Raw genomic sequence first — 26,252 nt, forward strand, 5'->3', positions numbered from 1 at the left:
CAGTTATGGAATGTTTACTCAAGAGAATCATTTATTGACTGATCCCTCCTGATGACCTGGATAGAATTATTTGATCCTTCCTTAACCCATAGGAAGTCCCACCCAGTTGACTACCTCAAAATGGTGAAAGTCCTCAATTGGCGCTGCCCATACTAAAACTGGCTTTTGGGCACTAGAGTTCTCCATCTCTCTCAATGGGTTGGCTACACTTCCAGGATTACAAGCTAGCTATATCTTGGAAGTTTCTCTGACGATCTGATGACAATCTGAGGAAGATATGTAACTTGTTGTAACTTGTCACTCTGATCTTAAAAGTGCGTCTCAGCAGAAATGTAAAACAAATATGTTTTAATTTGTTATTTTTTGTGCCGGCAACAATGTAGAATTTTATTCAGCAGCGGTGGCAATAGCGCTGTGTCCGACCGCAATTGTAGCGGCCCTCTTGGCTGCAGTGACAATTTTCAGTTTTAAAAGCTAATTTCCGCCAATACACATTTTGCCAAGGCTTATTCCATATTCTTATGCTTTCTGAGACACACAAACATTATAACAAAATCAATTGGGGCACCATGCCATGCCATTTTATTTTAGATTGTCCCCGACTGTCTAGTTTTTATTAATATATGGGAAACACATTTGCAAATTTCAGTGTCTGCCCAAACATAGGCTTACGACCTTGAAAGGGGTTCTCAAGGTCTGCATGAGCAATCAACTCAACTTCTGCATGCTTGCTCATTCACAGCTCATTCGCTCTCCAAAAAACCAAACCGCTAAAGGTATTGTTACAGAACCAGATCTGAAGGCTCACACACATTTTAAATACTTTATTTGAATCCATCAATCAAATTTACAAAAAAAGTATCCAAACAGTTCAAAGGTCCCTGTATGCATTGCACTCAAGGGCACAGAAAGCACTTCCTTCTCCAAACAGCTAGGCTGTCCATGACAGCTGAAACAGAGCAGTACCCTAGCCAATTGCTTTGCCCTAGTTTTTGTCAGGCCCGCAATCTGGAGGACACGCACTGCAAGCCTGTGAACATGGCCGAGACTGCCAAATATCAGTCGTCAAATGAGCAACCCACTTACAAAATAAGCACCTTCCCCTGGCCTAGCAACAACAATACCTGGTGTATTTGGCACACAGGAAAACACATCATCAACATCAAACCAGCTTTCCCTTACACAACAATGTTTATGCATGCGTGCTGTTGGCAAGGCCCCTGGTCTCACCTCGCTGGCTATCAGGTCAACAAGGCGGTCATGTCTAGCAAATCCTTGTATGAACAGCAGCCATTTACAACATGGGCAATGGACTCCATTGCATTTGACTCATCTAGAATACAAAATGGATCATGGTTTGCAGGGTACCAGAGTGCTAGACTATATTTTTTTGGTAGAACTTGCAGCCTCGCCTTAACAGTAAAGGTAAGAATGTCCACGCCAATGGCAGTATTCTGGTACATGGAATGGGAGACAGAGTGGTCAGCACAGTCCAGAGCAGCGAGTCTCCCCTGCAGCCAGTCAAGTGTTGCAGTAGCTGCATCCGTCTGATACCAAGGGGTGTTGTCCTGGATGTAGGATGAGATGTTCCATCATGGGTGACAGAAGCCTCCACAATAACACACACACACAGTCACTCTGCTCCATTACAGAGACTTACGCGCAGAGCTGTACCAAGAAAAACCATCATTATAGCATTTGTTTTTTTACTCTCCTGTTAATGTTCTCACTGAGTAGCTTTAGAGATTTTATCATTTCATTTCTAGAAATAGCCCGGTTTGTTTTGACTGGTGGAAAGAAAGAGAGGAGAGAAAGAGAGAGAAAGAGGGAGGAACGGAGAGAACAGGCTCAAACTTTGGTTTTGCAGCTTAATGGACTGTGAAAGGTGAATTATCTCACTCTCCTCACTCTCAAGCCTCATTTCCAATTGTTAAATGCTCCAGGTCCATACCGCGGTCACCGTAACAACCATTTGAATAACACAAAAAATAACTCTACGAATCCCCGGCCGTCCCATTTTCAGTCAGCTGTTTGTAATCTATTTATAAATGTTTTGACGGTTATTTTATTTTCATGACGTCTTCATCCATAACTGCCGATTACAGGCTTATACAGTAATTGTGCAGCCCTAATTGGCAGTGGATCTACCCTCTCTCTCAGTGAGAACTGGAGTGAGAAAGTCAGCGTGTGAGTGAGTATAGGATACACACTTTTGTATGTGTGTGTTTCTGATTACAAAAGTGCATGTATGTGTGATTGTGTGTTTCTGAATGTGTGCCTATGTGAAAGTGTGTGAATTTGTAAATCTATAAGTGTGTGTGTGCGTGCACATGAACATGCATGTTTTCATTAGTGTGTGTGGTTCTCAGTGTTCCTCTCTCTGGGGCCCTGGTACTTCACTCTAATTACCTGCTAAAGACCTAGAGAAGGGAGTTAATGAGGGCTCTCCCAGTAAATGAATGATTTCAATTAGGCACATTGAGGTAAGGGCCCCAGTCAGTCCTGCTGCTTCAGGATACTGCAACTTCAGACTGACACGGGTCATTAGTCAGATGAAACCTTGGTTAACTTCCCTACTATCAGCGTTGTACATATACGTTCAAACCTTATTCAAATACATGACAGAAATACAGTAACAGTCCTTCAGAATCATTTAAAGTGGAATTGTTTGAGAGAGATGGAATTTAAATGAATTGGCTGAAATGTGTTAATGTAGCTTGTCAGAGCAAACCTAGTTATTAGTGGCAAGGAGTTGGTTAATGTGCAGATTTCTATGGCAGTCTTGAACCCTAAAGTTAAACTGATGACAAAGACAGAACAACAAGGACTAACCGTGAATCAAATCTTTACCAAACATAGTTAAAATAACTCTATGAACATTAATATACTGTATGACAAACATAAACATATACTTAACAACCATAAAAATGCCTATGGCTAGTGTTCAGATCAAGCCTTACTTTGATAAGTAAGTGGTTCGCTCTGGTAAATATTAAGTACAGAATATAAAGTTATTGTCTCTTGACTCTCCTTTAAATGGCATGGTGTCTCTTTCAAAGCACTGGATTGACCATATTTTAGGAGCCGCTGCACTGGAAAAGCTTACAACAGGTTTTCCAGGACTAGCTAATAAACACGCTGGGCTTCAATAGAACATCTGTATCTTTCATCATATCATATGCTGATATTGGTCTTTAATGGCTGCTGTCGCTAGTTCGCCGGCTGCTGTCGCTAGTTCGCCGGCTGCTGTCGCTAGTTCGCCGGCTGCTGTCGCTAGTTCGCCGGCTGCTGTCGCTAGTTCGCCGGCTGCTGTCGCTAGTTCGCCGGCTGCTGTCGCTAGTTCGCCGGCTGCTGTCGCTAGTTCGCCGGCTGCTGTCGCTAGTTCGCCGGCTGCTGTCGCTAGTTCGCCGGCTGCTGTCGCTAGTTCGTTGGCTGCTGTCGCTAGTTCGCCGGCTGCTGTCACTAGTTCGCCGGCTGCTGTCGCTAGTTCATTGATTGCCTAAATAGCACACTACACGTTGAGGGCTCTTGCAGTTCAAAACCATGCCTTTCGGGCTTTGCAACGCACCAGCAGCCTTCGAACGTGCTACGTGAATTAAGTTATCAATGTTCTTAAACCGAACTTCAATTAAACTACTCAGTCTGCCCCCCCAGAGTGTGTAAGATTCTGGTTGAATGAAGCAGACGGATAGCCAGCCTACAAGGGTCAAAATGTTTATTTATGAGAGCTCTGAAATCCTTACAATGTACAAAGCCTTTTATATTCACACACACACACACACACACACACACACACACACACACACACACACACACACACACACACACACACACACACACACACACACACACACACACACCAGTAGAGAACTCCACCCAGCTTTAGGCGGCTGTATTTTTCCACAGTACCCAGACCACCTGTCTCCTTATCTTTTGCCAGCCTAGCTGTTCCCAGGCCGTTGTTTCTCTCCCTAACTTAAGGAGACCTCTTCTCCTGTTTCTTTCCCAAGGTCGTCTTATCAACTCTGCCCTGCTCATTTTGAAGTGGTAACAGTGTCTTACTCACACACAGTATTGGAATATAGTTTTTAACCCATTATTATAGCCTTTATAATTTCGAATACATTTCAACGGGTTATATGGTTTCTGAGTGAAATCCTTTAGTCAAACCTTTAATCATATAATTTCCATTACAGAACACCTATAATGGAGAAGATGCACTGCACACCGCCACAGAACTAGACCAGAGTCAGTGCTGGGTCTATGTCTGTACTAAGAAGGATGCCTTTGCCATCTGGGGTGGCTCTAGCCCTCCTTATCATAAGACTATGCCTATGGTGAGAGGGAATGGAGGTTGAGAGCTATGAAGGAAAACCACTTAAGCAAGTAATTAGCAACAAGCACATGGCCATATCTGACTGAGCAGCACGGGAACATTATGCATGCAGCTCGAGCACTATCACCACGACGACACGCCTCTGGTGCGCTAGCACTGGCTTTTTTCAGGTCAGTCACGTGAACCCTAAGGAAACAGTGATCTATACCCACTGTATATGTTCCGTATAAAGCAGTGGCGGAGTCCTTGCTCTCTCCTTCTCTCCCTCTCCATGTACACAAATGGATATGATGTATAGCACAAATAACCCCAGAATTTTTCCGTGTGCTGTATGACGTATCCCCACATACAGCCCTTTGGTGTTTGTACAGAGCACTCAGCCAGTTAGGGAAATATTAGCATGAAACAACCTCTGTTATCAAGGCTACCAGGGAGAAACAGAGCTCATGAAACTACTGTTAAGAAAAACAGCCTGTTATAAAGTTACTGATACCTTGGTCAAATATATAGGCCTAAGCAGGAGGGTAGCTCTCCAGGAACAGGGTTGGAGGGGAAACCTACAGGACAGCAGCTCTCCTGAAACAAGGTTGGAGAGACTGAACACTAAAGTGTTTCACTATGCAGACTATACCACAAGGGAACATAAAACCACAGCACCTACTATCAATGATTTATTTTATTGTTTTTATTGTACCTTTATTTAACTAGGCAAGTCAGTTAAGAACAAATTCTTATTTACAATGACGGCCTGCCCCGGCCAAACGCTCCCCTAATCTGGACAACGCTGGGCCAATTGTGCACCGCCCTATGCACCACTCGGGATCCTAACATTATGTAGGTCTAGTTCATAAATGTTATTAAACTCTAACTTTAAATCAAAATGTAGATGAAAATGTGTTGTTTAGCAAGTAGCTTATCACTGTGAGTCACTTGAACAATAAACGTCAGAGAAGGTGACTGTTGAATTATAGCACTCAATGTTGTCTAAATCAATATGCTCCCTCTCTTCCCATAATGAATTCAGAAATGTAACAACTTCATAAATATGTGACAGGACATTTGAGTATACAGAGGGGACCCATAATTAAATATGAGGTTAAATACAATAAAAAAGTGCCAGGGTTATTCATTCCTACACTGGGTCATTGTTCTGGTTTACTCTACCTACCAGGAGAAGCTCGTAAATTCTCCCTGCAGCCCCCGCTTCTCTGGTGTTTCCAGTTGACGGAGTTAGAAGACCACTTCAGAGGGGCCGTAAATCAAGGTTGCGTACCAACCGATGGAGGCACAGAGACTACGTTCAGAGGCTACGTTCAGAGACTAGGCACAGAGACTACGTTCAGAGGCTACGTTCAGAGACTAGGCACAGAGACTACGCTCAGAGACTACGCTCAGAGACTACGTTCAGAGGCTACGTTCAGAGGCTACGTTCAGAGGCTACGTTCAGAGGCTACGTTCAGAGACTAGGCTCAGAGGCTACGTTCAGAGGCTACGTTCAGAGGCTACGTTCAGAGGCTACGTTCAGAGGCTACGTTCAGAGGCTACGGTCAGAGGCTACGTTCAGAGGCTACGTTCAGAGGCTACGTTCAGAGGCTACGTTCAGAGACTACGTTCAGAGACTACGTTCAGAGACTACGGTCAGAGACTACGTTCAGAGGCTACGTTCAGAGGCTACGTTCAGCGTTCAGAGACTACGGTCAGAGACTACGTTCAGAGGCTACGTTCAGAGACTACGTTCAGAGGCTACGTTCAGCGTTCAGAGACTACGGTCAGAGACTACGTTCAGCGACTACGTTCAGCGACTACGTTCAGAGACTACGGTCAGAGACTACGGTCAGAGACTACGGTCAGAGACTACGGTCAGAGGCTACGGTCAGAGACTACGGTCAGAGGCTACGTTCAGAGGCTACGTTCAGAGACTACGTTCAGAGGCTACGTTCAGAGACTACGTTCAGAGACTACGTTCAGAGGCTACGTTCAGAGACAACGGTCAGAGACTACGGTCAGAGACTACGTTCAGAGACTACGTTCAGAGACTACGTTCAGAGACTACGGTCAGAGAATACGTTCAGAGACTACGTTCAGAGGCTACGGTCAGAGACTACGGTCAGAGGCTACGTTCAGAGGCTACGTTCAGAGACTACGTTCAGAGGCTACGTTCAGAGACTACGTTCAGAGACTACATTCAGAGGCTACGTTCAGCGTTCAGAGACTACGGTCAGAGACTACGTTCAGAGGCTACGTTCAGAGGCTACGTTCAGAGGCTACGTTCAGAGGCTACGTTCAGAGACTACGTTCAGAGACTACGGTCAGAGACTACGTTCAGAGACTACGTTCAGAGACTACGTTCAGAGACTACGTTCAGAGACTACGTTCAGAGACTACGTTCAGCCTCCGGGTCCGGTGTGATGTCGTCTCTTCCAAATCCCGCCCGCATCGATCGAGTGCCTCGACCGTAGTTTATGATTCTCTACGCTCCACAGTAGTACACCAGTGGAGCAAACGATGACTGAATACTACATTTACAATACTACGGCTGTTAAGTCACTGATAGATCCAGTCTGCTTTCCCTCGCCACAAATTAAAGGTAAAGGGCTTCTAAAACATCTGCCCAGACAATATATGTTTTTTCTAGTTGATGTGAGGGTAGTGAAAAAATAAAACGACATGGGAGACGGGCTGTCTTTGATGGTCTAAGTACAGTTCATCTGATAAGGAAGCGTGTGCTTTCCCTGTTTAGGTTCAGAGTATGCGCTCATGCATGCAGGAATGTGATTTTCTGAAGATCCTAGTTTGGAAAAGCCAGCGTTGTGTTTGAATTGGCTGGTGGTTCTGGGGAAATCGCCTAAGCCCCTGAACATTGCCTTACTAGAGCTGCAGGGTTAGTGACTGAACATTGCTTTACTAGAGCTGCAGGGTTAGTGACTGAACATTGCTTTACTAGAGCTGCAGGGTTAGTGACTGAACATTTCTTTACTAGAGCTGCAGGGTTAGTGACTGAACATTGCTTTACCAGAGCTGCAGGGTTAGTGACTGAACATTGCTTTACCAGAGCTGCAGGGTTAGTGACTGAACATTGCTTTACCAGAGCTGCAGGGTTAGTGACTGAACATTGCTTTACCAGAGCTGCAGGGTTAGTGACTGAACATTGCTTTACTAGAGCTGCAGGGTTAGTGACTGAACATTGCTTTACTAGAGCTGCAGGGTTAGTGACTGAACATTGCTTTACCAGAGCTGCAGGGTTAGTGACTGAACATTGCTTTACCAGAGCTGCAGGGTTAGTGACTGAACATTGCTTTACTAGAGCTGCAGGGTTAGTGACTGAACATTGCTTTACCAGAGCTGCAGGGTTAGTGACTGAACATTGCTTTACCAGAGCTGCAGGGTTAGTGACTGAACATTGCTTTACTAGAGCTGCAGGGTTAGTGACTGAACATTGCTTTACTAGAGCTGCAGGGTTAGTGACTGAACATTGCTTTACTAGAGCTGCAGGGTTAGTGACTGAACATTGCTTTACTAGAGCTGCAGGGTTAGTGACTGAACATTGCTTTACCAGAGCTGCAGGGTTAGTGACTGAACATTGCTTTACCAGAGCTGCAGGGTTAGTGACTGAACATTGCTTTACCAGAGCTGCAGGGATAGTGACTGAACATTGCTTTACCAGAGCTGCAGGGTTAGTGACTGAACATTGCTTTACCAGAGCTGCAGGGTTAGTGACTGAACATTGCTTTACTAGAGCTGCAGGGTTAGTGACTGAACATTGCTTTACCAGAGCTGCAGGGTTAGTGACTGAACATTGCTTTACTAGAGCTGCAGGGTTAGTGACTGAACATTGCTTTACCAGAGCTGCAGGGTTAGTGACTGAACATTGCTTTACCAGAGCTGCAGGGTTAGTGACTGAACATTGCTTTACCAGAGCTGCAGGGTTAGTGACTGAACATTGCTTTACTAGAGCTGCAGGGTTAGTGACTGAACATTGCTTTACTAGAGCTGCAGGGTTAGTGACTGAACATTGCTTTACCAGAGCTGCAGGGTTAGTGACTGAACATTGCTTTACCAGAGCTGCAGGGTTAGTGACTGAACATTGCTTTACTAGAGCTGCAGGGTTAGTGACTGAACATTGCTTTACTAGAGCTGCAGGGTTAGTGACTGAACATTGCTTTACCAGAGCTGCAGGGTTAGTGACTGAACATTGCTTTACTAGAGCTGCAGGGTTAGTCAGGGAAAGAAGTAAGTGTCAACACGTTCATGCATAATGTTCTCTCTAGCCCCTGCTCTGTCCCTAAAGAGCTCAAACACACATTGTTGGTTACGAAAATTGAACTCTGCCTACTCACTCTCTCTCCACTCTTTCTCCTCCGCTCACCCTATCTCGCCATTGAAATTGGCTGCAGGCAGGGCATGACAAAGTATCCATAGGTGTCACAGTTGTTGTCGGTAAATGAGGACCAAAACGCAGCAGGTACGTGAATGCTCATCTTGATATTTAATTACCTTTCAAAACGAACATATAAAATAACAAAAACACGAACGATCAACAAAAAACAGTCTGGTAAGGCACAAGGCTATACACAGAATAATCACCCACAAATCACACATACAAACACACCCTAATATATGGAACTCTCAATCAAAGGCAGATGGACAACACCTGCCTTCAACTGAGAGTCCCAACCCCAATCAACCAAACATAGAAACACACAACCTAGACTAACCATAGAATACTAAACATAAACCAAAACCCGGAATTATTAAATCAAACACCCTTTACACAAAACACACCACCCCGAACCACAGAAAACAAATACCCCCTGCCACGCCCTGACCAAACTACAAAACAATTAACCTTATATACTGGCCAGGACGTGACAGTACCCCCCCCTTAAAGGTGCTACCCCAGAAGCACCTTAACAAAAAATAACCCCAAGCAACACCAACAAAAAGTCCCCTTTTCTAAAGGGAGGGAAGGGAGGGTGGCTGCCGTCAACGACGGCACTGTGCTACACCCCCCCTCCCCAACCCACCTATTTCTGGAGGTGGCTCTGGCTCCGGCCGTTCCAGGCTGTCGGGGCAGTCTGGCAATTCGGGAGAGTCGGGGCAGTCTGGCAATTCGGGAGAGTCTGGGCAGTCTGGCAATTCGGGACAGTCTGGGCAGTCTGGCAATTCGGGACAGTCTGGGCAGTCTGGCAATTCGGGACAGTCTGGGCAGTCTGGCAATTCGGGACAGTCTGGGCAGTCTGGCAATTCGGGACAGTCTGGGCAGTCTGGCAATTCGGGACAGTCTGGGCAGTCTGGCAATTCGGGACAGTCTGGGCAGTCTGGCAATTCGGGACAGTCTGGGCAGTCTGGCAATTCGGGACAGTCTGGGCAGTCTGGCAATTCGGGACAGTCTGGGCAGTCTGGCAATTCGGGACAGTCTGGGCAGTCTGGCCACTCCGGCAGTTCAGGGCAGTCTGGCCACTCCGGCAGTTCAGGGCAGTCTGGCCACTCCGGCAGTTCAGGGCAGTCTGGCCACTCCGGCAGTTCAGGGCAGTCTGGCCACTCCGGCAGTTCAGGGCAGTCTGGCCACTCCGGCAGTTCAGGGCAGTCTGGCCACTCCGGCAGTTCAGGGCAGTCTGGCCACTCCGGCAGTTCAGCGCAGTCTGGCCACTCCGGCAGTTCAGCGCAGTCTGGCCACTCCGGCAGTTCAGCGCAGTCTGGCCACTCCGGCAGTTCAGCGCAGTCTGGCCACTCCGGCAGTTCAGCGCAGTCTGGCCACTCCGGCAGTTCAGCGCAGTCTGACCACTCCGGCAGTTCAGCGCAGTCTGACCTCTCTGGCGACTGTTGACTGGCGGGCAGCTCTGACGACTGTTGACTGGCGGGCAGCTCTGACGACTGTTGACTGGCGGGCAGCTCTGACGACTGTTGACTGGCGGGCAGCTCTGACGATGACTGTTGACTGGCGGGCAGCTCTGACGATGACTGTTGACTGGCGGGCAGCTCTGACGATGACTGTTGACTGGCGGGCAGCTCTGACGATGACTGTTGACTGGCGGGCAGCTCTGACGATGACTGTTGACTGGCGGGCAGCTCTGACGATGACTGTTGACTGGCGGGCAGCTCTGACGATGACTGTTGACTGGCGGGCAGCTCTGACAATGACTGTTGACTGGCGGGCAGCTCTGACGATGACTGTTGACTGGCGGGCAGCTCTGACGATGACTGTTGACTGGCGGGCAGCTCTGATGAAGACTGTTGACTGGCGGGCAGCTCTGATGAAGACTGTTGACTGGCGAGGCTGGGTTGACGCACTTGTAGCCTGGTGCGTGGTGCTGGTACTGGGATTACCAGATTATGTACACGCACCTCCAGGCTAGTGCGGGGAGCGGGAACAGGACGAGTCGGACTGGGTTGACGCACTTCCGGGTCCGCACGAGAGACAGGAGCTGGAAACCCAGGGCTATGGAGGCGCACAGCCGGTCTAGATCTTACCTCCTGCACAACCCGCCTTGGCTGGATGGAACTAGTAGCCCTGTACGAGCGGGGTGCTCGTACAGGGCAGACTGGGCTGTGCAGGGGCCTGATGGTAGCCGTGCGTAGAGCGGGAGTTGGGTAGCCTGGTCCTCGGAGGCGTACCGGCGACCAGATGCGCTGCGCAGGCATCCTCCTACCAGGCTGGATGCCCGCTCTAGCACGGCACCTGCGAGGGGCTGGAATAACGCGCACCGGACTGTGCGTGCGTATGGGTGAGATAGTGCGCTCCTCAGCGAAACATAGCGCTCTCCACCCCATACGCTCCTCCATATAACCACGAGTAGCTGGCTTCCGGCTCTTCTTACGCCTAGCCAAACTACCCGTGTGCCCCCCCCCAAAATTTTCTTGGGGGTGCCTCTCGTGCTTCTCCTTCAGCGCGTACTTGGCCTCGTACCACCGCCTCTCTGCCTTGGCTGCCTCAATTTCCCCCTGCGGGCGTCGATAATCCCCAGCCTGATGCCAGGGTCCGGCCCCGTCCAGAACTTCCTCCCAAGTCCACTTCTCCCGCCAGTCCAACTCGAACTCCGTCTGCTCCTTCCTCTGCTGCTTGGTCCTTTGGTGGTGGGTGATTCTGTCACAGTTGTTGTCGGTAAATGAGGACCAAAACGCAGCAGGTACGTGAATGCTCATCTTGATATTTAATTACCTTTCAAAACGAACATATAAAATAACAAAAACACGAACGATCAACAAAAAACAGTCTGGTAAGGCACAAGGCTATACACAGAATAATCACCCACAAATCACACATACAAACACACCCTAATATATGGAACTCTCAATCAAAGGCAGATGGACAACACCTGCCTTCAACTGAGAGTCCCAACCCCAATCAACCAAACATAGAAACACACAACCTAGACTAACCATAGAATACTAAACATAAACCAAAACCCGGAATTATTAAATCAAACACCCTTTACACAAAACACACCACCCCGAACCACAGAAAACAAATACCCCCTGCCACGCCCTGACCAAACTACAAAACAATTAACCTTATATACTGGCCAGGACGTGACAATAGGATTGAAACATACCTACAGTGCCTATAGAAAGTCTACACCTCCTTTGAATTTCTTCTAATTTTATTGTGTTACAAAGTGGGATTAAAATTGATTTGTCATTTGTTGTCAACCATCTACACAAAATACTATTGTCAAAGTGACATTTTTGAAAGATTCATGAAAAATCAACAAACTAATATGCCTTGATTAGATAAGTCAATACATGTTAGAAACACTTTTGGCAGCAATTACAGCTGTGAGTCTTCATGGGTAAGTCACATGATAGGTTTGCACACCTGTATTGTGAAATAATTTACCCATTATTCTTAAAAAAATTCTTCAAACTCTGTCAAGGTGTTAGGGATCATGGCTAGACAGCAATAGATTTTCAAGTAGATTTAAGTAAAAACTGTAACTTGGCCACTCAAGAACATTCAATGTTGTCTTGGTAAGCAACTCCAGTGTAGATTTGGCTTTGTTTTTGTAGGTTATTTTCCTGCTGAAAGGTGAATTCCTCTCCCAGTGTCTGGTGTAAAGCAGACTGAAGCAGGTTTACCTCTAGGATTTTGCTTGTGCTTAGCTGCATCCTATTTATTTTAAATCCTGAAAATCTCCCCAGTCTTTGCCAATGTCAAGCATAACCATAGCATGATGCAGCCACCACCATGCTTGAAAATAAGGCAATTACTCAGTGATGTGTTGTGTTTAACCCAAACATAAGGCTTTGAATTTAAGATTGCTGTGCTATTTTTTGCAGTATTACTTTAGTGCCTTCAGAAAGTATTCACATCCCTTGACTTTTTCACCATTTTGTTGTGTTACAGACTGAATTTAAAAAAGATTACATTTAGATTTTGTGTCACTGCCCTACACAATTAATTAAAAATGTAGAGTCATGAGTCATTATTCAACCCCTTTGTTATGGTAAGCCAAAATAAAGTTCAGGAGTAAAAATGTGCTTAACAATGTGCTTAACAAGTCATATAAGATGTTGCATGGACTCACTCTGTGTGCAATAGTGTTTAACATGAATTTTAACTTTAATGACTACCTCATCTCTGTACCCCACACATACAATTATCTGTAAGGTCCCTCAGTCAAGCAGTGAATTTCAAACACAGAATCAAAACACAAAGGCCAGGGAGGTATTCCAATGCCTCGCAAAGAAGGGCACCTATTGGTAGATGGGTAAAAAAAAGCGGACATTGAATATCCCTTTGAGCATGGTGAAGTTATTCATTACACTTTGGATGGTGTATCAATCCACCCAGTCACTACAAAGATACAGGCATCCTTCCTAACTCAGCTGCCGGAGAGGAAGGAAACCACACAGGGATTTCATCATGAGGACAATGGTGACTTTAAAACAGAGAGTTAATGGCTGTGATAGGAGAAAACTGAGGATGGATCAACTTTGTAGTTACTCCACAATACTAACCTAAATGACAGAGTAAACAGACGGAAGCCTGTACAGAATAAAAATATTCTAGCACATCCTGTTTGCAATTAGGCACTAAAGTAAAACTGAAAATGTGGCAAAGTGATTAACTTTATGTCCTGAATACAAAGGGTTTTGTTTGGGGCAAATCCAACATATCATCGCTGAGTATCGCTCTTCATATTTTGAAGTATGGTGATGGCTACATCAACATTATGGGTATGCTTGTCATCGGAAAGGACTAGGGAGTTTTTTAGGATGAAAAAAACAGAAAACACTAAGCACAGGCAAAATCCTAGAGAAGAACCTGGTTCAGTCTGCTTTCCAACAGACACTGGGAGACAAATTCATCTTTCAGCAGGATATCATAAAACAACAACCTAAACCACAAGACCAAATATACACTGGAGTTGCTTACCAAGATGACATTGAATGTTCCTGAGTGGCCTAGTTACAGTTCTGACTTAAATCGGCTTGAAAATATATGGTAAGACTTGAACATGGCAGTCTACCATTAACCAACAACCAATTTGACAGAGCTTGAAGAATTTTTGCAAATGTTGTAAAATCCAGGTGTGAAAAGCTCTTAGAGACTTACCCAGAAAGACTCACAGCTGTAATCGCTGCCAAAGGCGATCCTAACATGTATTGACTCAGGGGTGTGAATACTTACACTACCGTTTAAAAGTTTGGGGTCATTTAGACCCTTGTTTTTGAAAGAAAAGCACATTTTTCGTCCATTAAAATAACATCAAATTGATCAGAAATACAGCGTAGACACTGTTAATGTTGTAAATGACGAGTTGTTTTTTATGGAATATCTACATAGGCGTACAGAGGTCCATTATCAGCAACCATCACTCCTGTGTTCCAATGGCACGTTGTGTTAGCTAATCAAAGTTTCATTTTAAAAGACTAATTGATCATTAGAAAACCCTTTTGCAATTATGTTAGCACAGCTGAAAACTGTTGTTCTGATTAAAGAAGCAATAAAACTGGCCTTCTTTAGACTGGTTGAGTATCTGGACCGTCAGCATTTGTGGGTTCGATTACAGGCTCAAAATGGCCAGAAACAAAGTCCTTTCTTCTGAAACTCGTCAGTCTATTCTTGTTCTGAGAAATGAAGGCTATTCCATGCGAGAAATTGCCAAGAAACTGAAGATCTCGTACAACGCTGTGTACTACTCCCTTCACAGAATAGCACAAACTGTCTCTAACCAGAATAGAAAGAGGAGTGGGAGGCCCCAGTGCACAACTGAGCAAGAGGACAAGTACATTATAGTGTCTAGTTTGAGAAACAGATGCCTCACAAGTCCTGAACTGGCAGCTTCATTAAACAGTACCCGCAAAACACCAGTCTCAACGTCAATAGTGAAGAGGCGACTCCGGGATGCTGGCCTTCTAGGCAGAGTTGCAAAGAAAATGCCACATCTCAGACTGGACAATAAAAAGAAAAGATTAACTCTGTAGTTCTGTTCAGGTCTACATGACAAGTCACCAGATACCGGACAACTACGAAGAAGGACAACAGGAGAAGATTTGTTGGAACCATTTCGGACAATCAGCGCATTACAAGCGTGCCGTGAAAGGGCCCAAACCCCTTTCCGTGGTGGTCCCGTTCACCGAGAGACCCCTGGCGAACCCAGGCATTTCACGTAAATACATTCATGATTTCTTTCTCAAAACGGGCGGCGGTTCATGTGCAAAGTATATGGTTACTGCAGGTGAGAGTAGTTTATGAATGTGGCAATGTTAAGTGTCTTTTTCCCTCTCTCCGTCTCTTCTTTAACAAGCATCCATGTTGTTGTCATTCCCGCTAGGGACCTGTTTTCAGCGTATTAAGTCTCCAGTCAATAACTGGTGCAGTGTGTATGTTAATCCTGTGTTCCCATTTAATTAGCTAGTAAATAAAGAATTTAACTTATTTGTGTAGTACTGAATCATAAGTAAGGCTTGGGTTTATGCAGATGCAAGGAGGTTACGACTGTTAAGAATGATGATATGATACAAGGTTATGATTAATAAGTTGACTGTTTATAGATGTGATCGGTAACAGCCTTTTAGAGTTTCAGTCAGGAGATGGTAACTCTTTAAAGAACCGCTCTCATGGTGCCCCAGATCCTAATGAGTTAATTGTTACATGATTAATTTAAATCAGGTAACAATTAAACATAGTTAGTTAATTAGATAAATAACAGGGTTAATGTAAAGGTCAAGTCACGACACAACAAAATATGGAATAAGTCAAGGGGTATAAATACTTTCTGAAGGCACTGTTTGCATGATTTGGAATATTTGTATTCTTCTTTTCACTCTGTCATTGAGGTCATTATTGTGGATATATTACAATGTTGTGCTCCACCCTCAGTTTTCTCCCATCACAGCCATTGAACTCTGTAGCCGTTTTAAAATCACCCTGAGCAGTTTCCTCCCTGTCCTGCAGCTCTGTTCAGAAGGATGACTGCATCTTTGATGTGTCTGGGTGATTTAATACATCATCCACAGCACAATTATAACTTGACCGTGCAGAAAGATATATTCAATGTCTGTCATCTATTAATCAATGCCCTTTCTGAGGCTTTCAAAAAGCTCCCTGGTCTTTGTAGTTGAATCTGTGCTTGAAAGTCAATACTTGACTGAGTGACCTTGTATGGGGGACAGAGGAAGGGGTAGTCATTCAGAAATCATGTCAACCCCTATTATTTCACAGAGTGAGTCCATATAACTTATTATGTGGTTTGTTAAGCCACATTTGATTTCTGAACTAATTTAGGCTTGCCTAAACAAAGGGGATGAATACTTATGCACCGACTATATTTGAGTTATTCATCTTTATTCATTTGTAAACATCTGTATAATTACTTTTCACTTTTAACATGATGGTGTATTTTGTGTAGATCAAGGAAGAAATTATATTTCAATCCCACTTTGTAAAGTAACAAAATGTGAAAAAAGTTCAAGGGGGTGTAGACTTTCTATAGGCACTGTATATAGTCCCTATACAGGAGCCTGGATACCTGCCATATGCTCCCTACATCTGTTTCCTCCAGGCAGCCCTCCCTGGACAGCCAAGATGGAATACCTCAACCTCTCTTAAAGGTCACGCTAGTCTATACAGCGCCACTCTACGTTTATTTGACGGATGCTGCCCACTTCCTAGATGTTTATTTGGCGGATGCTGCCCACTCCCTAGACGTTTATTTGGCGGATGCTGCCCACTCCCTAGACGTTTATTTGGCGGATGCTGCCCACTCCCTAGACGTTTACTTGGCGGATGCTGCCCACTCCCTAAACGTTTATTTGGCGGATGCTGCCCACTCCCTAGACGTTTATTTGGCGGATGCTAACCACTCCCTAAACGTTTATTTGGCGGATGCTGCCCACTCCCTAGACGTTTACTTGGCGGATGCTGCCCACTCCCTAGACGTTTATTTGGCGGATGCTGCCCACTCCCTAGACGTTTACTTGGCGGATGCTGCACACTCCCTAGACGTTTATTTGGCGGATGCTGCCCACTCCCTAGATGTTTATTTGGGAAGTTGTAGTCTGGCCAGAGAATTAAACTCTCTCAGTCAGACATAATGTAATAACTTTGACCGTGACTGTTGGGCTAGAATAGTCAGGCTAGAATAGATAATAAAACACTGTTGCAAAGTCCTCTTTGAGCAAAATGTGACCAAAAAAGCTGATTGGTTCTGAAAACCGAAACTATGCAAAATTCCTGCAGCTTTTCAAACAATTCTTTATTCATAATCCATTCTACAACTGATTAATAACCAATCATTTCAACGACCAAAATCTGATCAAATCTACACTATCCACTACAAATCTAACTCAAAGTGATACTGGACACCTCTATTAAGATGACAGGACACAGCAGTGTTGAGGAGACAGCTTGCCACAACCCCCTCAGTTATACCACAAACCCCTTATCCCAAATTTAACTCATGTGGACAGGGCCGGATCCAGGCATAAGCGGTCGCTTAGGGCCCCCAGACGCTTATTATTATTTAAAAAAAATTTATGTTGGAACTCAGTCGGGGTCTCAACTAACTGTTGAGAGTTAAAATACTATAATACACAAGGTGCAATTTCTAAATGTGGTTGTGCATCAGCAGTTTCTCTCTTGTTATATCAGTCACTGACATCATTCAATTAGCCATGTCAGCTAACATTTTTTAGATTGGTAAGTAAGTCTAGCCAGCTATCTAAACTTGTAGTAATCATGGCCGTCAATCTCACTAGATATCACTAACATGGCATAAGAATTAGCAAAATGTGAAGAATTGCCCAAAATTAGCTTTAAACCGCAAAATAAATCTCTGCACCCTATGGCAAAATGGGTAGAATTGCAGTAAAACTGCAGATTTTATTTATTTCACCTTTATTTAACCAGGTAAGCCAGTTGAGAACAAGTTCTCATTTACAACTGCGACCTGGCCAAGATAAAGCAAAGCAGTGTGACACATGGAATAAACAAACGTACAGTCAATAACACAATAGAAAAGTCTATATACAGTGTGTGCAAATTAAGTAAGATTATGGAGGTAAGACAATAAATAGGCAGTAGCGGCGAAATAACAATTACAATTTCGCAAATAACCATTGTAGTGATCGATGTGCAGAAGCGGAATGTGCAAGTAGAGATACTGGGTGCAAAGGAGAGAAAAATAAATATATAAATAAAATAAATAACAACATGGGGATGAGGTAGTTGGATGGACTATTTACAGATTGCCTATGTACAGGTGCAATGATCTGTAAACTGCTCTGATAGCTGATGTTTAAAGTTAGTGAGGGAGGTATGAGTCTCCAGCTTCAGTGATTTTTGCAATTCGTTCCAGTCATTGACAGCAGAGAACTGGAAGGATAGGCGGCCAAAGTAGGAATTGGCTTTGGGGGTGACCAGTGAAATATACCTGCTGGACTGTGTGCTACGGGTGGGTGCTGCTATGGTGACCAGTGAGCTGAGATAAGGCGGGGATTTACCTAGCAAGGACTTATAGATGACCTGGAGCCAGTGGGTTTGGCGACAAATATGAAGCAGGGCCAGCCAACGAGAGCATACAGGTCGCAGTGGTGGGTAGTATATGGGGCTTTGGTGACGAAACGGATGGCACTGTGATAGACTGCATACAATTTGCTGAGTAGAGTGATGGACGCTATTTTGTAAATGACATCGCGGGAGTCGAGGATCGGTAGGAAAGTCAGTTTTACGAGGGTATGTTTGGCAGCATGAGTGAAGGATGCTTCATTGCGAAATAGGAAGCCGATTCTAGATTTAATTTTGGATTGGAGATGCTTAATATGAGTCTGGAAGGAGAGTTTACAGTCTAACCAGACACCTAGGTATTTGTAGTTGACCACATATTCTAAGTTAGAACCGTCCAGAGTAGTGATGCTAGGCGGGCAGGCAGGTGTGGGCAGCAATCAGTTGAAGAGCATGCATTTAGTTTTACTAGCATTTAAGAGCAGTTGGAGGCCACGGAAGGAGAGTTGTATGGCATTGACGCTCGTCTGGAGGTTCGTTAACACAGCGTCCAAAGAAGGGCCAGAAGTATACAGAATGGTGGCGTCTGCGTAGAGGTGGATCAGAGAATCACCAGCCGCAAGTGCGACATCATTGATATATACAGAGAAAAGAGTCGGCCCGAGAATTGAACCCTGTGGCACCCCCATAGAGACTGCCAGAGGTTCGGACAACAGGCCCTCTGATTTGACACACTGAACTCTGAGTAGTTGGTGAACCAGGCGAGGCAGTCATTTGAGAAACCAAGGCTGTTGAGTCTGCCGATAAGAATGCAGTGATTAACAGAGTCGAAAGCCTTTGCCAGGTCGATGAATATGGCTGCACAGTATTGTCTTTTATCGATGGAGATTATGATATCGTTTAGGACCTTGAGTGTGGCTGAGGTGCACCAATGACCAGCTCGGAAACCAGATTGCATAGCGGAGAAGGTACGGTGGAATTCGAAATGGTCGGTGATCTGTTTGTTAACTTGGCTTTCGAAGACCTTAGAAAGGCAGGGTAGAATAGATATAGGTCTGTAACAGTTTGGGTCTAGAGTGTCTCCCCCTTTGAAGAGGGGGATGACCGCGGCAGCTTTCCAATCTTTGGGAATCTCAGACGATACGAAAGAGAGGTTGAACAGGCTAGTAATAGGGGTTGCAACAATTGCGGCAGATAAACGAGAGGGTCCAGATTGTCTAGCCCAGCTGATTTGTAGGGGTCCAGATTTTGCAGCTCTTTCAGAACATCAACTATCAGGATTTGGGTGAAGGAGAAATGGGGGGGGGCTTGGGCAAGTTGCTGTGGGGGGTGCAGAGCTGTTGACCGGGGTAGGGGTAGCCAGGTGTAAAGCAAGGCCAGCTGTATAAAAATGCTTACATGCTTAAATGCTTACAAAATGGATTACCTTCTCTCTCTGCCCCATGGCAAAATGAGTAGAATGTCAGGATGTTTAAATAAAATTGCTAACCTTCTCTCTGCCCCATGGCAAAACATGTAGAATTGCAGAAAGCTTGCTTTAAAACTGCAATATTATCTCTACTCCACATGGCAAAATGTGAACGGCCGGCTCGATTCGGTCCTATATAGCAAAATTTGAAATGCTGTTTTCTTTTTTACATTGGATTAAAGTAAAGACCAAGAGCAAAAAAAATAAAAGGTATATCATATACTGCAGTTGAGAAACAATGGGAAAGTAGTAGCAAAAATACATTTTAACTAGTCCTTGGCCTATTTCCTAATCTGACTTTGGTGCAGGTCATGTTGTGTTTCAGATTACCGGTAAACACACAGTATATCAAATAGAATCTATGTTTATTTGTCACATGCACAGGATAAAGAAGGTGTAAACAGTACAGCGAAATGGTTACTTGCATATTTGCATAGAAGCCATATCAAAGTGTCCAGAAAAATATTGTATAAATATTTAATAATTAGATGATTCTTACCTAGAAACACTTGTCTAAATTGATGGGCCATTCTACATGTTTTGCCATGGGGCAGAGAGAAGGTTAGCAATTTTATTTAAAAATCCTGACATTCTACTCATTTTGCCATGGGGCAGAGAGAGGAGGTAATCCATTTTGTAAAAGAAAGAAATGCTATAAACAACCCCCCAGCCACATCTAGCTAAGTGGAGGGGTCACTATTGTCTAGACATGTACACATGTTCATAAAATACAATAGATGACTGTAATCAGCCCCAGACACACCTGGCTAACTTGATGGGTCATGTTCTGGTGAAGTGGAGTCTTTTATTTAGACATGTAGCTTGCTAGCTAAACAATGAACCTAATGGTGCTTTCAAAACAATTGGGAACTTGGAAAAATACAAGGTCAAATCTTGACGTCAGTGATCGGAAAGTCAGAGCTCTAGAAAAAGGCACGAGTTCCCGTGTTCAAATTCGAAGTTGGATGACCGTTCAAAAATATTTTTCCCAGTCGGAGCTCGTTTTTATCCAGAGTTCCCAGTTGTCTTAAATGCGCTGAAGTCGATAGTCGGATATTTCCGAGTTCCCAGTTGTTTTGAATGCAGCAATAATCCCAACCCATACTACTAGCAACACAATCTCATTGTCATAGCTAGCCACCAGGCATTAATCTGCAGGTAGCTAAAGCTAACCAACTAGGTTCAATGTTAGCTAGCTAGCTGGTTCAATTAACATGTTTTTACCTAAATCTGGGAGTTCCTCATCGTGTAATTCATTTTCAGAGTCAGAGAGCATTGCACAATCGTTCTCCAGAAAGTGGAGTAGTAGCAACACTTTTGCAATTCTTCATGATATCTTTCAAAAAAGCAGCGGTTGAAAGGATTACCTACACATACCGAGCAGCTCATGTTATAGACAGAAGCATGCTACATGGCAGACCAATCTGAACTCATTTCTCGGCATGTCCAGCCCCTCATTATCTCAGACAATCATGGCTAGTGGGAAGGTTCCGGTCTTTTTCCATGGCTAAACCAACTAGGCTCGTAAAACGCCGGTACTGATTATTGGAGGACCAAAAAAAGCCTGGCAAACACACAAAAGTGCTGTTTGAATGAATGCTTACGAGCCTGCTGCTGCCTACCACCGCTCAGTCAGACTGCGCTATCAAATTTCAAATCATAGACTTAATTATAACATAATAACACACAGAAATACGAGCCTTCGGTCATTAATATGGTCAAATCCGGAAACTATCATTTCGAAAACAAAATGTTTATTCTTTCAGTGAAATATGGAACCGTTCCATAATTTATCTAACGGGTAGCATCCCTAAGTCTAAATATTTCTGTTACATTGCACAACCTTCAATGTTATGCCATAATTACGTACAATTCTGGCAAATTAATTACGGTTTTTGTTAGGAAGAAATGGTCTTCAAACAGTTTGCAACAAGCCAGGTGGCCCAAACTGCTGCATATACCCTGACTCCTTGCACGGAATGCAAGAGAAGTGACACAATTTCTCCAGTTAAAAGAAATTCATGTTAGCAGGCAATATTAACTAAATACGCAGGTTTAAAAATATACACTTGTGTATTTATTTTAAGAAAGGCATTGATGTTTATGGTTAGGTACACATTGGTGCAATGACAGTGCTTTTTTCGCGAATGCGCCTGTTAAATCATCACCCGTTTGGCGAAGTATGCTGTGATTCAATGAGAAATTAATAGGCACCGCATCGATTATATGCAACGCAGGACAAGCTAGATAAACTAGTAGTATCATCAACCATGTGTAGTTAACTAGTGATTATGTTAAGATTGATTGTTTTTTATAAGATACGTTTAATGCTAGCTAGCAACTTACCTTGGCTTCTTGCTGCACTTGCGTAACAGGTAGTCAGCCTGCCACGCAGGCTCCTCGTGGAGTGCAATGTAATCGGCCACAATCGGTGTCCAAAAATGCCGTTTACCGATTGTTAAGAAAACTTGAAATCGGCACTAATTAATCGGCCATTCCGATGAATCGGTCGACCTCTACTCGTAATTTAACAATGTAATTCGTATTTACAGATGGCATACAAGTTTGTTATTAAGGCACATGAAAGTACACACTTCCGAAGGCATTTCTGCCAGAAAACACATTTTGATTAAAAAAAAAATTGTATGTTTGCGTTCAAATGCCTCTCCTGTGAAGTAGTGGGGTGCGACATGCGCCTAGTTTCCTGAAACGAGTCACAAATGTAGAATTGAAGGAAATGTAGTTTAAAACAAAAAATGTAATCTCCGCTCTTAAGAGGGGGCCCACTAAAATGCTTTGCCAGTGAGGTAGGGGTGCCTTCCAATCAAACCTTGCTTAGGGCCCCAAAAGGCTAGGGCCGGCCCTGCATGTAGAGACATGGAGACTTAGGGGCCCTGGGCCACTCAACAATGCACCTCAACACAGAGCCTCACTTCCTGTGTCTTCAGAAACAGATGGCCATTGTGACTCATTGGGAGATTTTACCATTCTCATCTGTGGACGATGTGAGGGTAGAAGGGAAAGGGGCCATGAAGACCTTGAAACTGAAAGAAACACTTCTGTAGAAGAGCTTACACTAACAGTCAGAGCTTGCTTACTATCCCTCTCAAAAGCCCTTGGAAAACAAACAGCTTGTTTTACAGAGTCAGAAGGACAGAGAAAAAGAGGGAGTGAGTGCTGATTTGGTAGCTATCTGGTCTTTTATTTTCACTGTGGGAGCGTAACATACCCGAGGCACTTCGCCTATATTTTCCTACCCCTTCTCCCTCTCCTCCTTCCTTTTGAGAGGTATTTTGCCTGAACCTAACTCTCTCCCACTTGGATTTAATATGCTGCAAACAGGGGGAGACTGCGGGGGAGAGAAAAAGGGGTAGAGGACTAGCCCAGATGAGCCATGAGCTGGAGGGGCACAAGTGTTTACAGAGGGACGAAAGACAGACAGCTCTGACTGAAACCTTCCAGAAATGACAGCCAACTCGCTTGGGTTATAAGAAAGGAGTCCTACTTCTTGGCCAAACCCTGAAATAACCTAGAAATGGGTGACAAGAGGATTTCACAGAAAACCTAACGACACGAGTCACCACTTCCAAACCTTTAAGACAAAGTAAGAGAAAACTCAGATCCAACCCTTTTCAAATTAACAGCTACCTCTTACACAGTTGACCTGAAAGACCTAAGAGGCAAGCCTCCAAGCAAGACATTAGACAGTTTTGATGTGGCCAGTAGACAGTTTTGATGTGTCCACTTGTACAGAAATGTGCAGTCTTACCTCGCCCCCGTCGATCCCCAATTTTCCGACTGTTCCGGAAGAGTTCATGATTTCCCCAAACTCTCAAAAGATATTAAGATTCCAGAGCTCTCTCTCCCGACAGAAATGCGACGAAAGAAAAACGCAGTCCCTTAGTCCCTTGTCTTCAGCTGCATGTAGTCTCCAGTGCCGCTGGCTGCTGTGGCCAACCACCTTCATTCAGAAAGATCCCATACTGTGATCAGAGTGAACACACACACGCACAAACCAAAGGTGGAGGTAAATACACATACACAAACCCGCTCACGTTCAGAAGTGCACAGTCATACACACCGGCACATGTTCCATGATCCGTTATCAGTTAAGTCATTAGCGCTCCTGCTGCCCCTCAGGAGAACCGTTCCCGAGTGTATCCAAGGAAAACTGATGGAGTCTCTCTTGGCTGGCTCGCCTTTTCCCTGCCGCTCCCCCCTGTCATCTCCACGCGCGCTGCCGCCACCTGGGGCCAGGCTCAGTGCGTCTGTGTAGCGGGCAGCATTCCCCAGTGTGTTATCGTCTCTGCTGCTCGACTGCCTGTCGGATTCCAGTCTACCAGCAGTTGTTCCTCCTTATCCCCCTCTCCCCTTGTTCTCTCCACCTCCTCTCTTCGATATGGATTCAAGTTTTAGCAGCACCCCCCTCTCATTCCTTCAGTCGGTCTGTGCCACTCCCAGACCTCTCTCTCTCTCTCTCTTTCTCTCTCTCTCTCTGAAACTCAGACAAGCACTCACACCAAAGAGTGCCGCGGCACTAATGGTATGTTCAACAGAGTGCATGCTCTCTCCCTCCCTCCCTCCCTCCCTCCCTGAGCTCTAGAAATGGCAGCGTTCCAGAACTTTCCCTCATCTCCACTCTTGGAGGCTGTTAAAGCAATTAAAGTGCACTTCTGGCATTGTGGCTCCTCTCGTAGACTTAATTATAGTGTGTAGGGTGCACTAATAGACCAGTTCATTAGCAGCCCGTTCAGGCCTCATTAAATATGAACAGATTGGAGAACTTTATTAATATATTGATGACTGGTGTTTAGCGCAACCAGTAATGAATATTTGACTACATGGATCAACGCAATATTTGTTAGCCGATAAGACTAGCTAATTCAGATAGGTTAGATTATGTTGGTAATGGGAAAGGCAGTCACATAAGGATTTGGAAAAAACGGGTAGTACTACCATCTCTTGCTCGGCACTTTGAATGGAACATAGAATAAACCGCTCCCCTTATTGATATTGGTTAGATTTGTGATATGACAAGTTGAGATGTGACCGGAAGCCACATTAGGGGAACGACCAAGGGGTCAAGGAGACTACATAGTAGAGTAGCATATACACACACACACACACACACACACACACATACACACACACACACACACACACACAAAGATGTGGATGGACACAACAACACAAGCAGCTATTTCAGACATGCTCACACATACACACACACAAAACACGCACACACACAAACTCAGCAAAAAAAGAAACGTCCCTTTTCAGGATGCTATCGTTCAAAGATAATTCGTAAAAATACAAATAACTTCACAGATCTTCATTGTAAAGGGTTTAAACACTGTTTCCCATGCTTGTTCAATGAACCATAAACAATTAATGAACATGCACCTGTGGAACGGTCGTTAAGACACTAACAGCTTACAGACGGTAGGCAATTATGGTCACAGTTATGAAAACTTAGGACAATAAAGAGGCCTTTCTACTGACTCTGAAAAACACCAAAAGAAAGATGCCCAGTGTCCCTGCTTATCTGCGCGAATGTGCCTTAGGCATGCTGCAAGGTGGCATGAGGATTGCAGATGTGGCCAGGGCAATAAATTGCAATGTCCGTACTGTGAGACGCCTAAGACAGCGCTACAGGGAGACAGGACGGACAGCTGATCGTCCTCACAGTGGCAGACCACGTGTAACAACATCTGCACAGGATGGGTACGTCCGAACATCACACGTGCAGGACAGGTACAGGACGGCAAAAACAACTGCCCGAGTTACACCAGGAACACACAATCCCTCCATTAGTGCTCAGACTGTCCGCAATAGGCCGAGAGAGGCTGGAAGGCAGGTCCTCATCAGACATCACTGGCAGCAACGTCACCAATGGGCACAAACCCACCGTCGCTGGACCAGACAGGACGGGCAAAAAGTGCTCTTCACTACCGAGTCGCGGTTTTGTCTCACCAGGGGTGATGGTTGGATTCGCGTTTATCGTTGAAGGAATGAGCGTTACACCGAGGCCTGTACTCTGGAGCGGGATCGATTTGGAGGTGGAGGGTCCGTCATGGTCTGGGGCGGTGTGTCACATCATCATCGGACTGAGCTTGTTGTCATTGCAGGCAATCTCAACGCCGTGCGTTATAGGGAGGACATCCTCCTCCCTCATGTGGTACCCTTCCTGCAGGTTCATCCTGACATGACCCTCCATCATGACAATGCCACCAGCCATACTGCTCGTTCTGTGCGTGATTTCCTGCAATACAGGAATGTCAGTGTTCTGCCATGGCCAGCGCAGAGCCCGGATCGAAGAGCTCAATCCCATTGAGCACGTCTGCGATCTGTTGGATCGGAGGGGGAGGGCTAGGGCCATTTCCCCCAGAAATGGCCAAAAACTTGCAGGTGCCTTGGTGGAAGAGTGGGGTAACATCTCACAGAAAGAACTGGCAAATCTGGTGCAGTCCATGAGGAGGAGATGCACTGCAGTACTTAAT

At 44.9% G+C, this 26,252-nt stretch overlaps 1 protein-coding gene across 5 annotated transcripts in view; it reads right to left on the bottom strand.

The window, feature by feature from the left end:
- Positions 1-26,252, bottom strand: part of LOC106565572 (colorectal mutant cancer protein) — a 140,205-nt gene that overhangs the window by 93,638 nt on the left and 20,315 nt on the right. Inside the window, exons 1-2 of one of the 5 annotated variants that reach the window (XM_014132871.3) lie at positions 23,834-24,260; positions 23,522-23,735 (exon numbers count right to left, since the gene is read on the bottom strand). The exons of 3 other annotated variants lie outside the window; for them this stretch is intronic. In XM_014132871.3, coding sequence (XP_013988346.1) covers positions 23,522-23,569 — 48 coding nt within the window. In that variant the 5' untranslated portion in view covers positions 23,570-23,735; positions 23,834-24,260. Of the gene's footprint in view, positions 1-23,521; positions 24,261-26,252 lie in introns of those variants that run through there. One more of the 5 variants, XM_014132863.3, reaches the window with a different exon arrangement.

The sequence above is a fragment of the Salmo salar genome, chromosome 01, assembly GCF_965601325.2.
Source record: "Salmo salar chromosome 01, fSalSal1, whole genome shotgun sequence".
Classification (NCBI taxonomy): domain Eukaryota; kingdom Metazoa; phylum Chordata; class Actinopteri; order Salmoniformes; family Salmonidae; genus Salmo; species Salmo salar.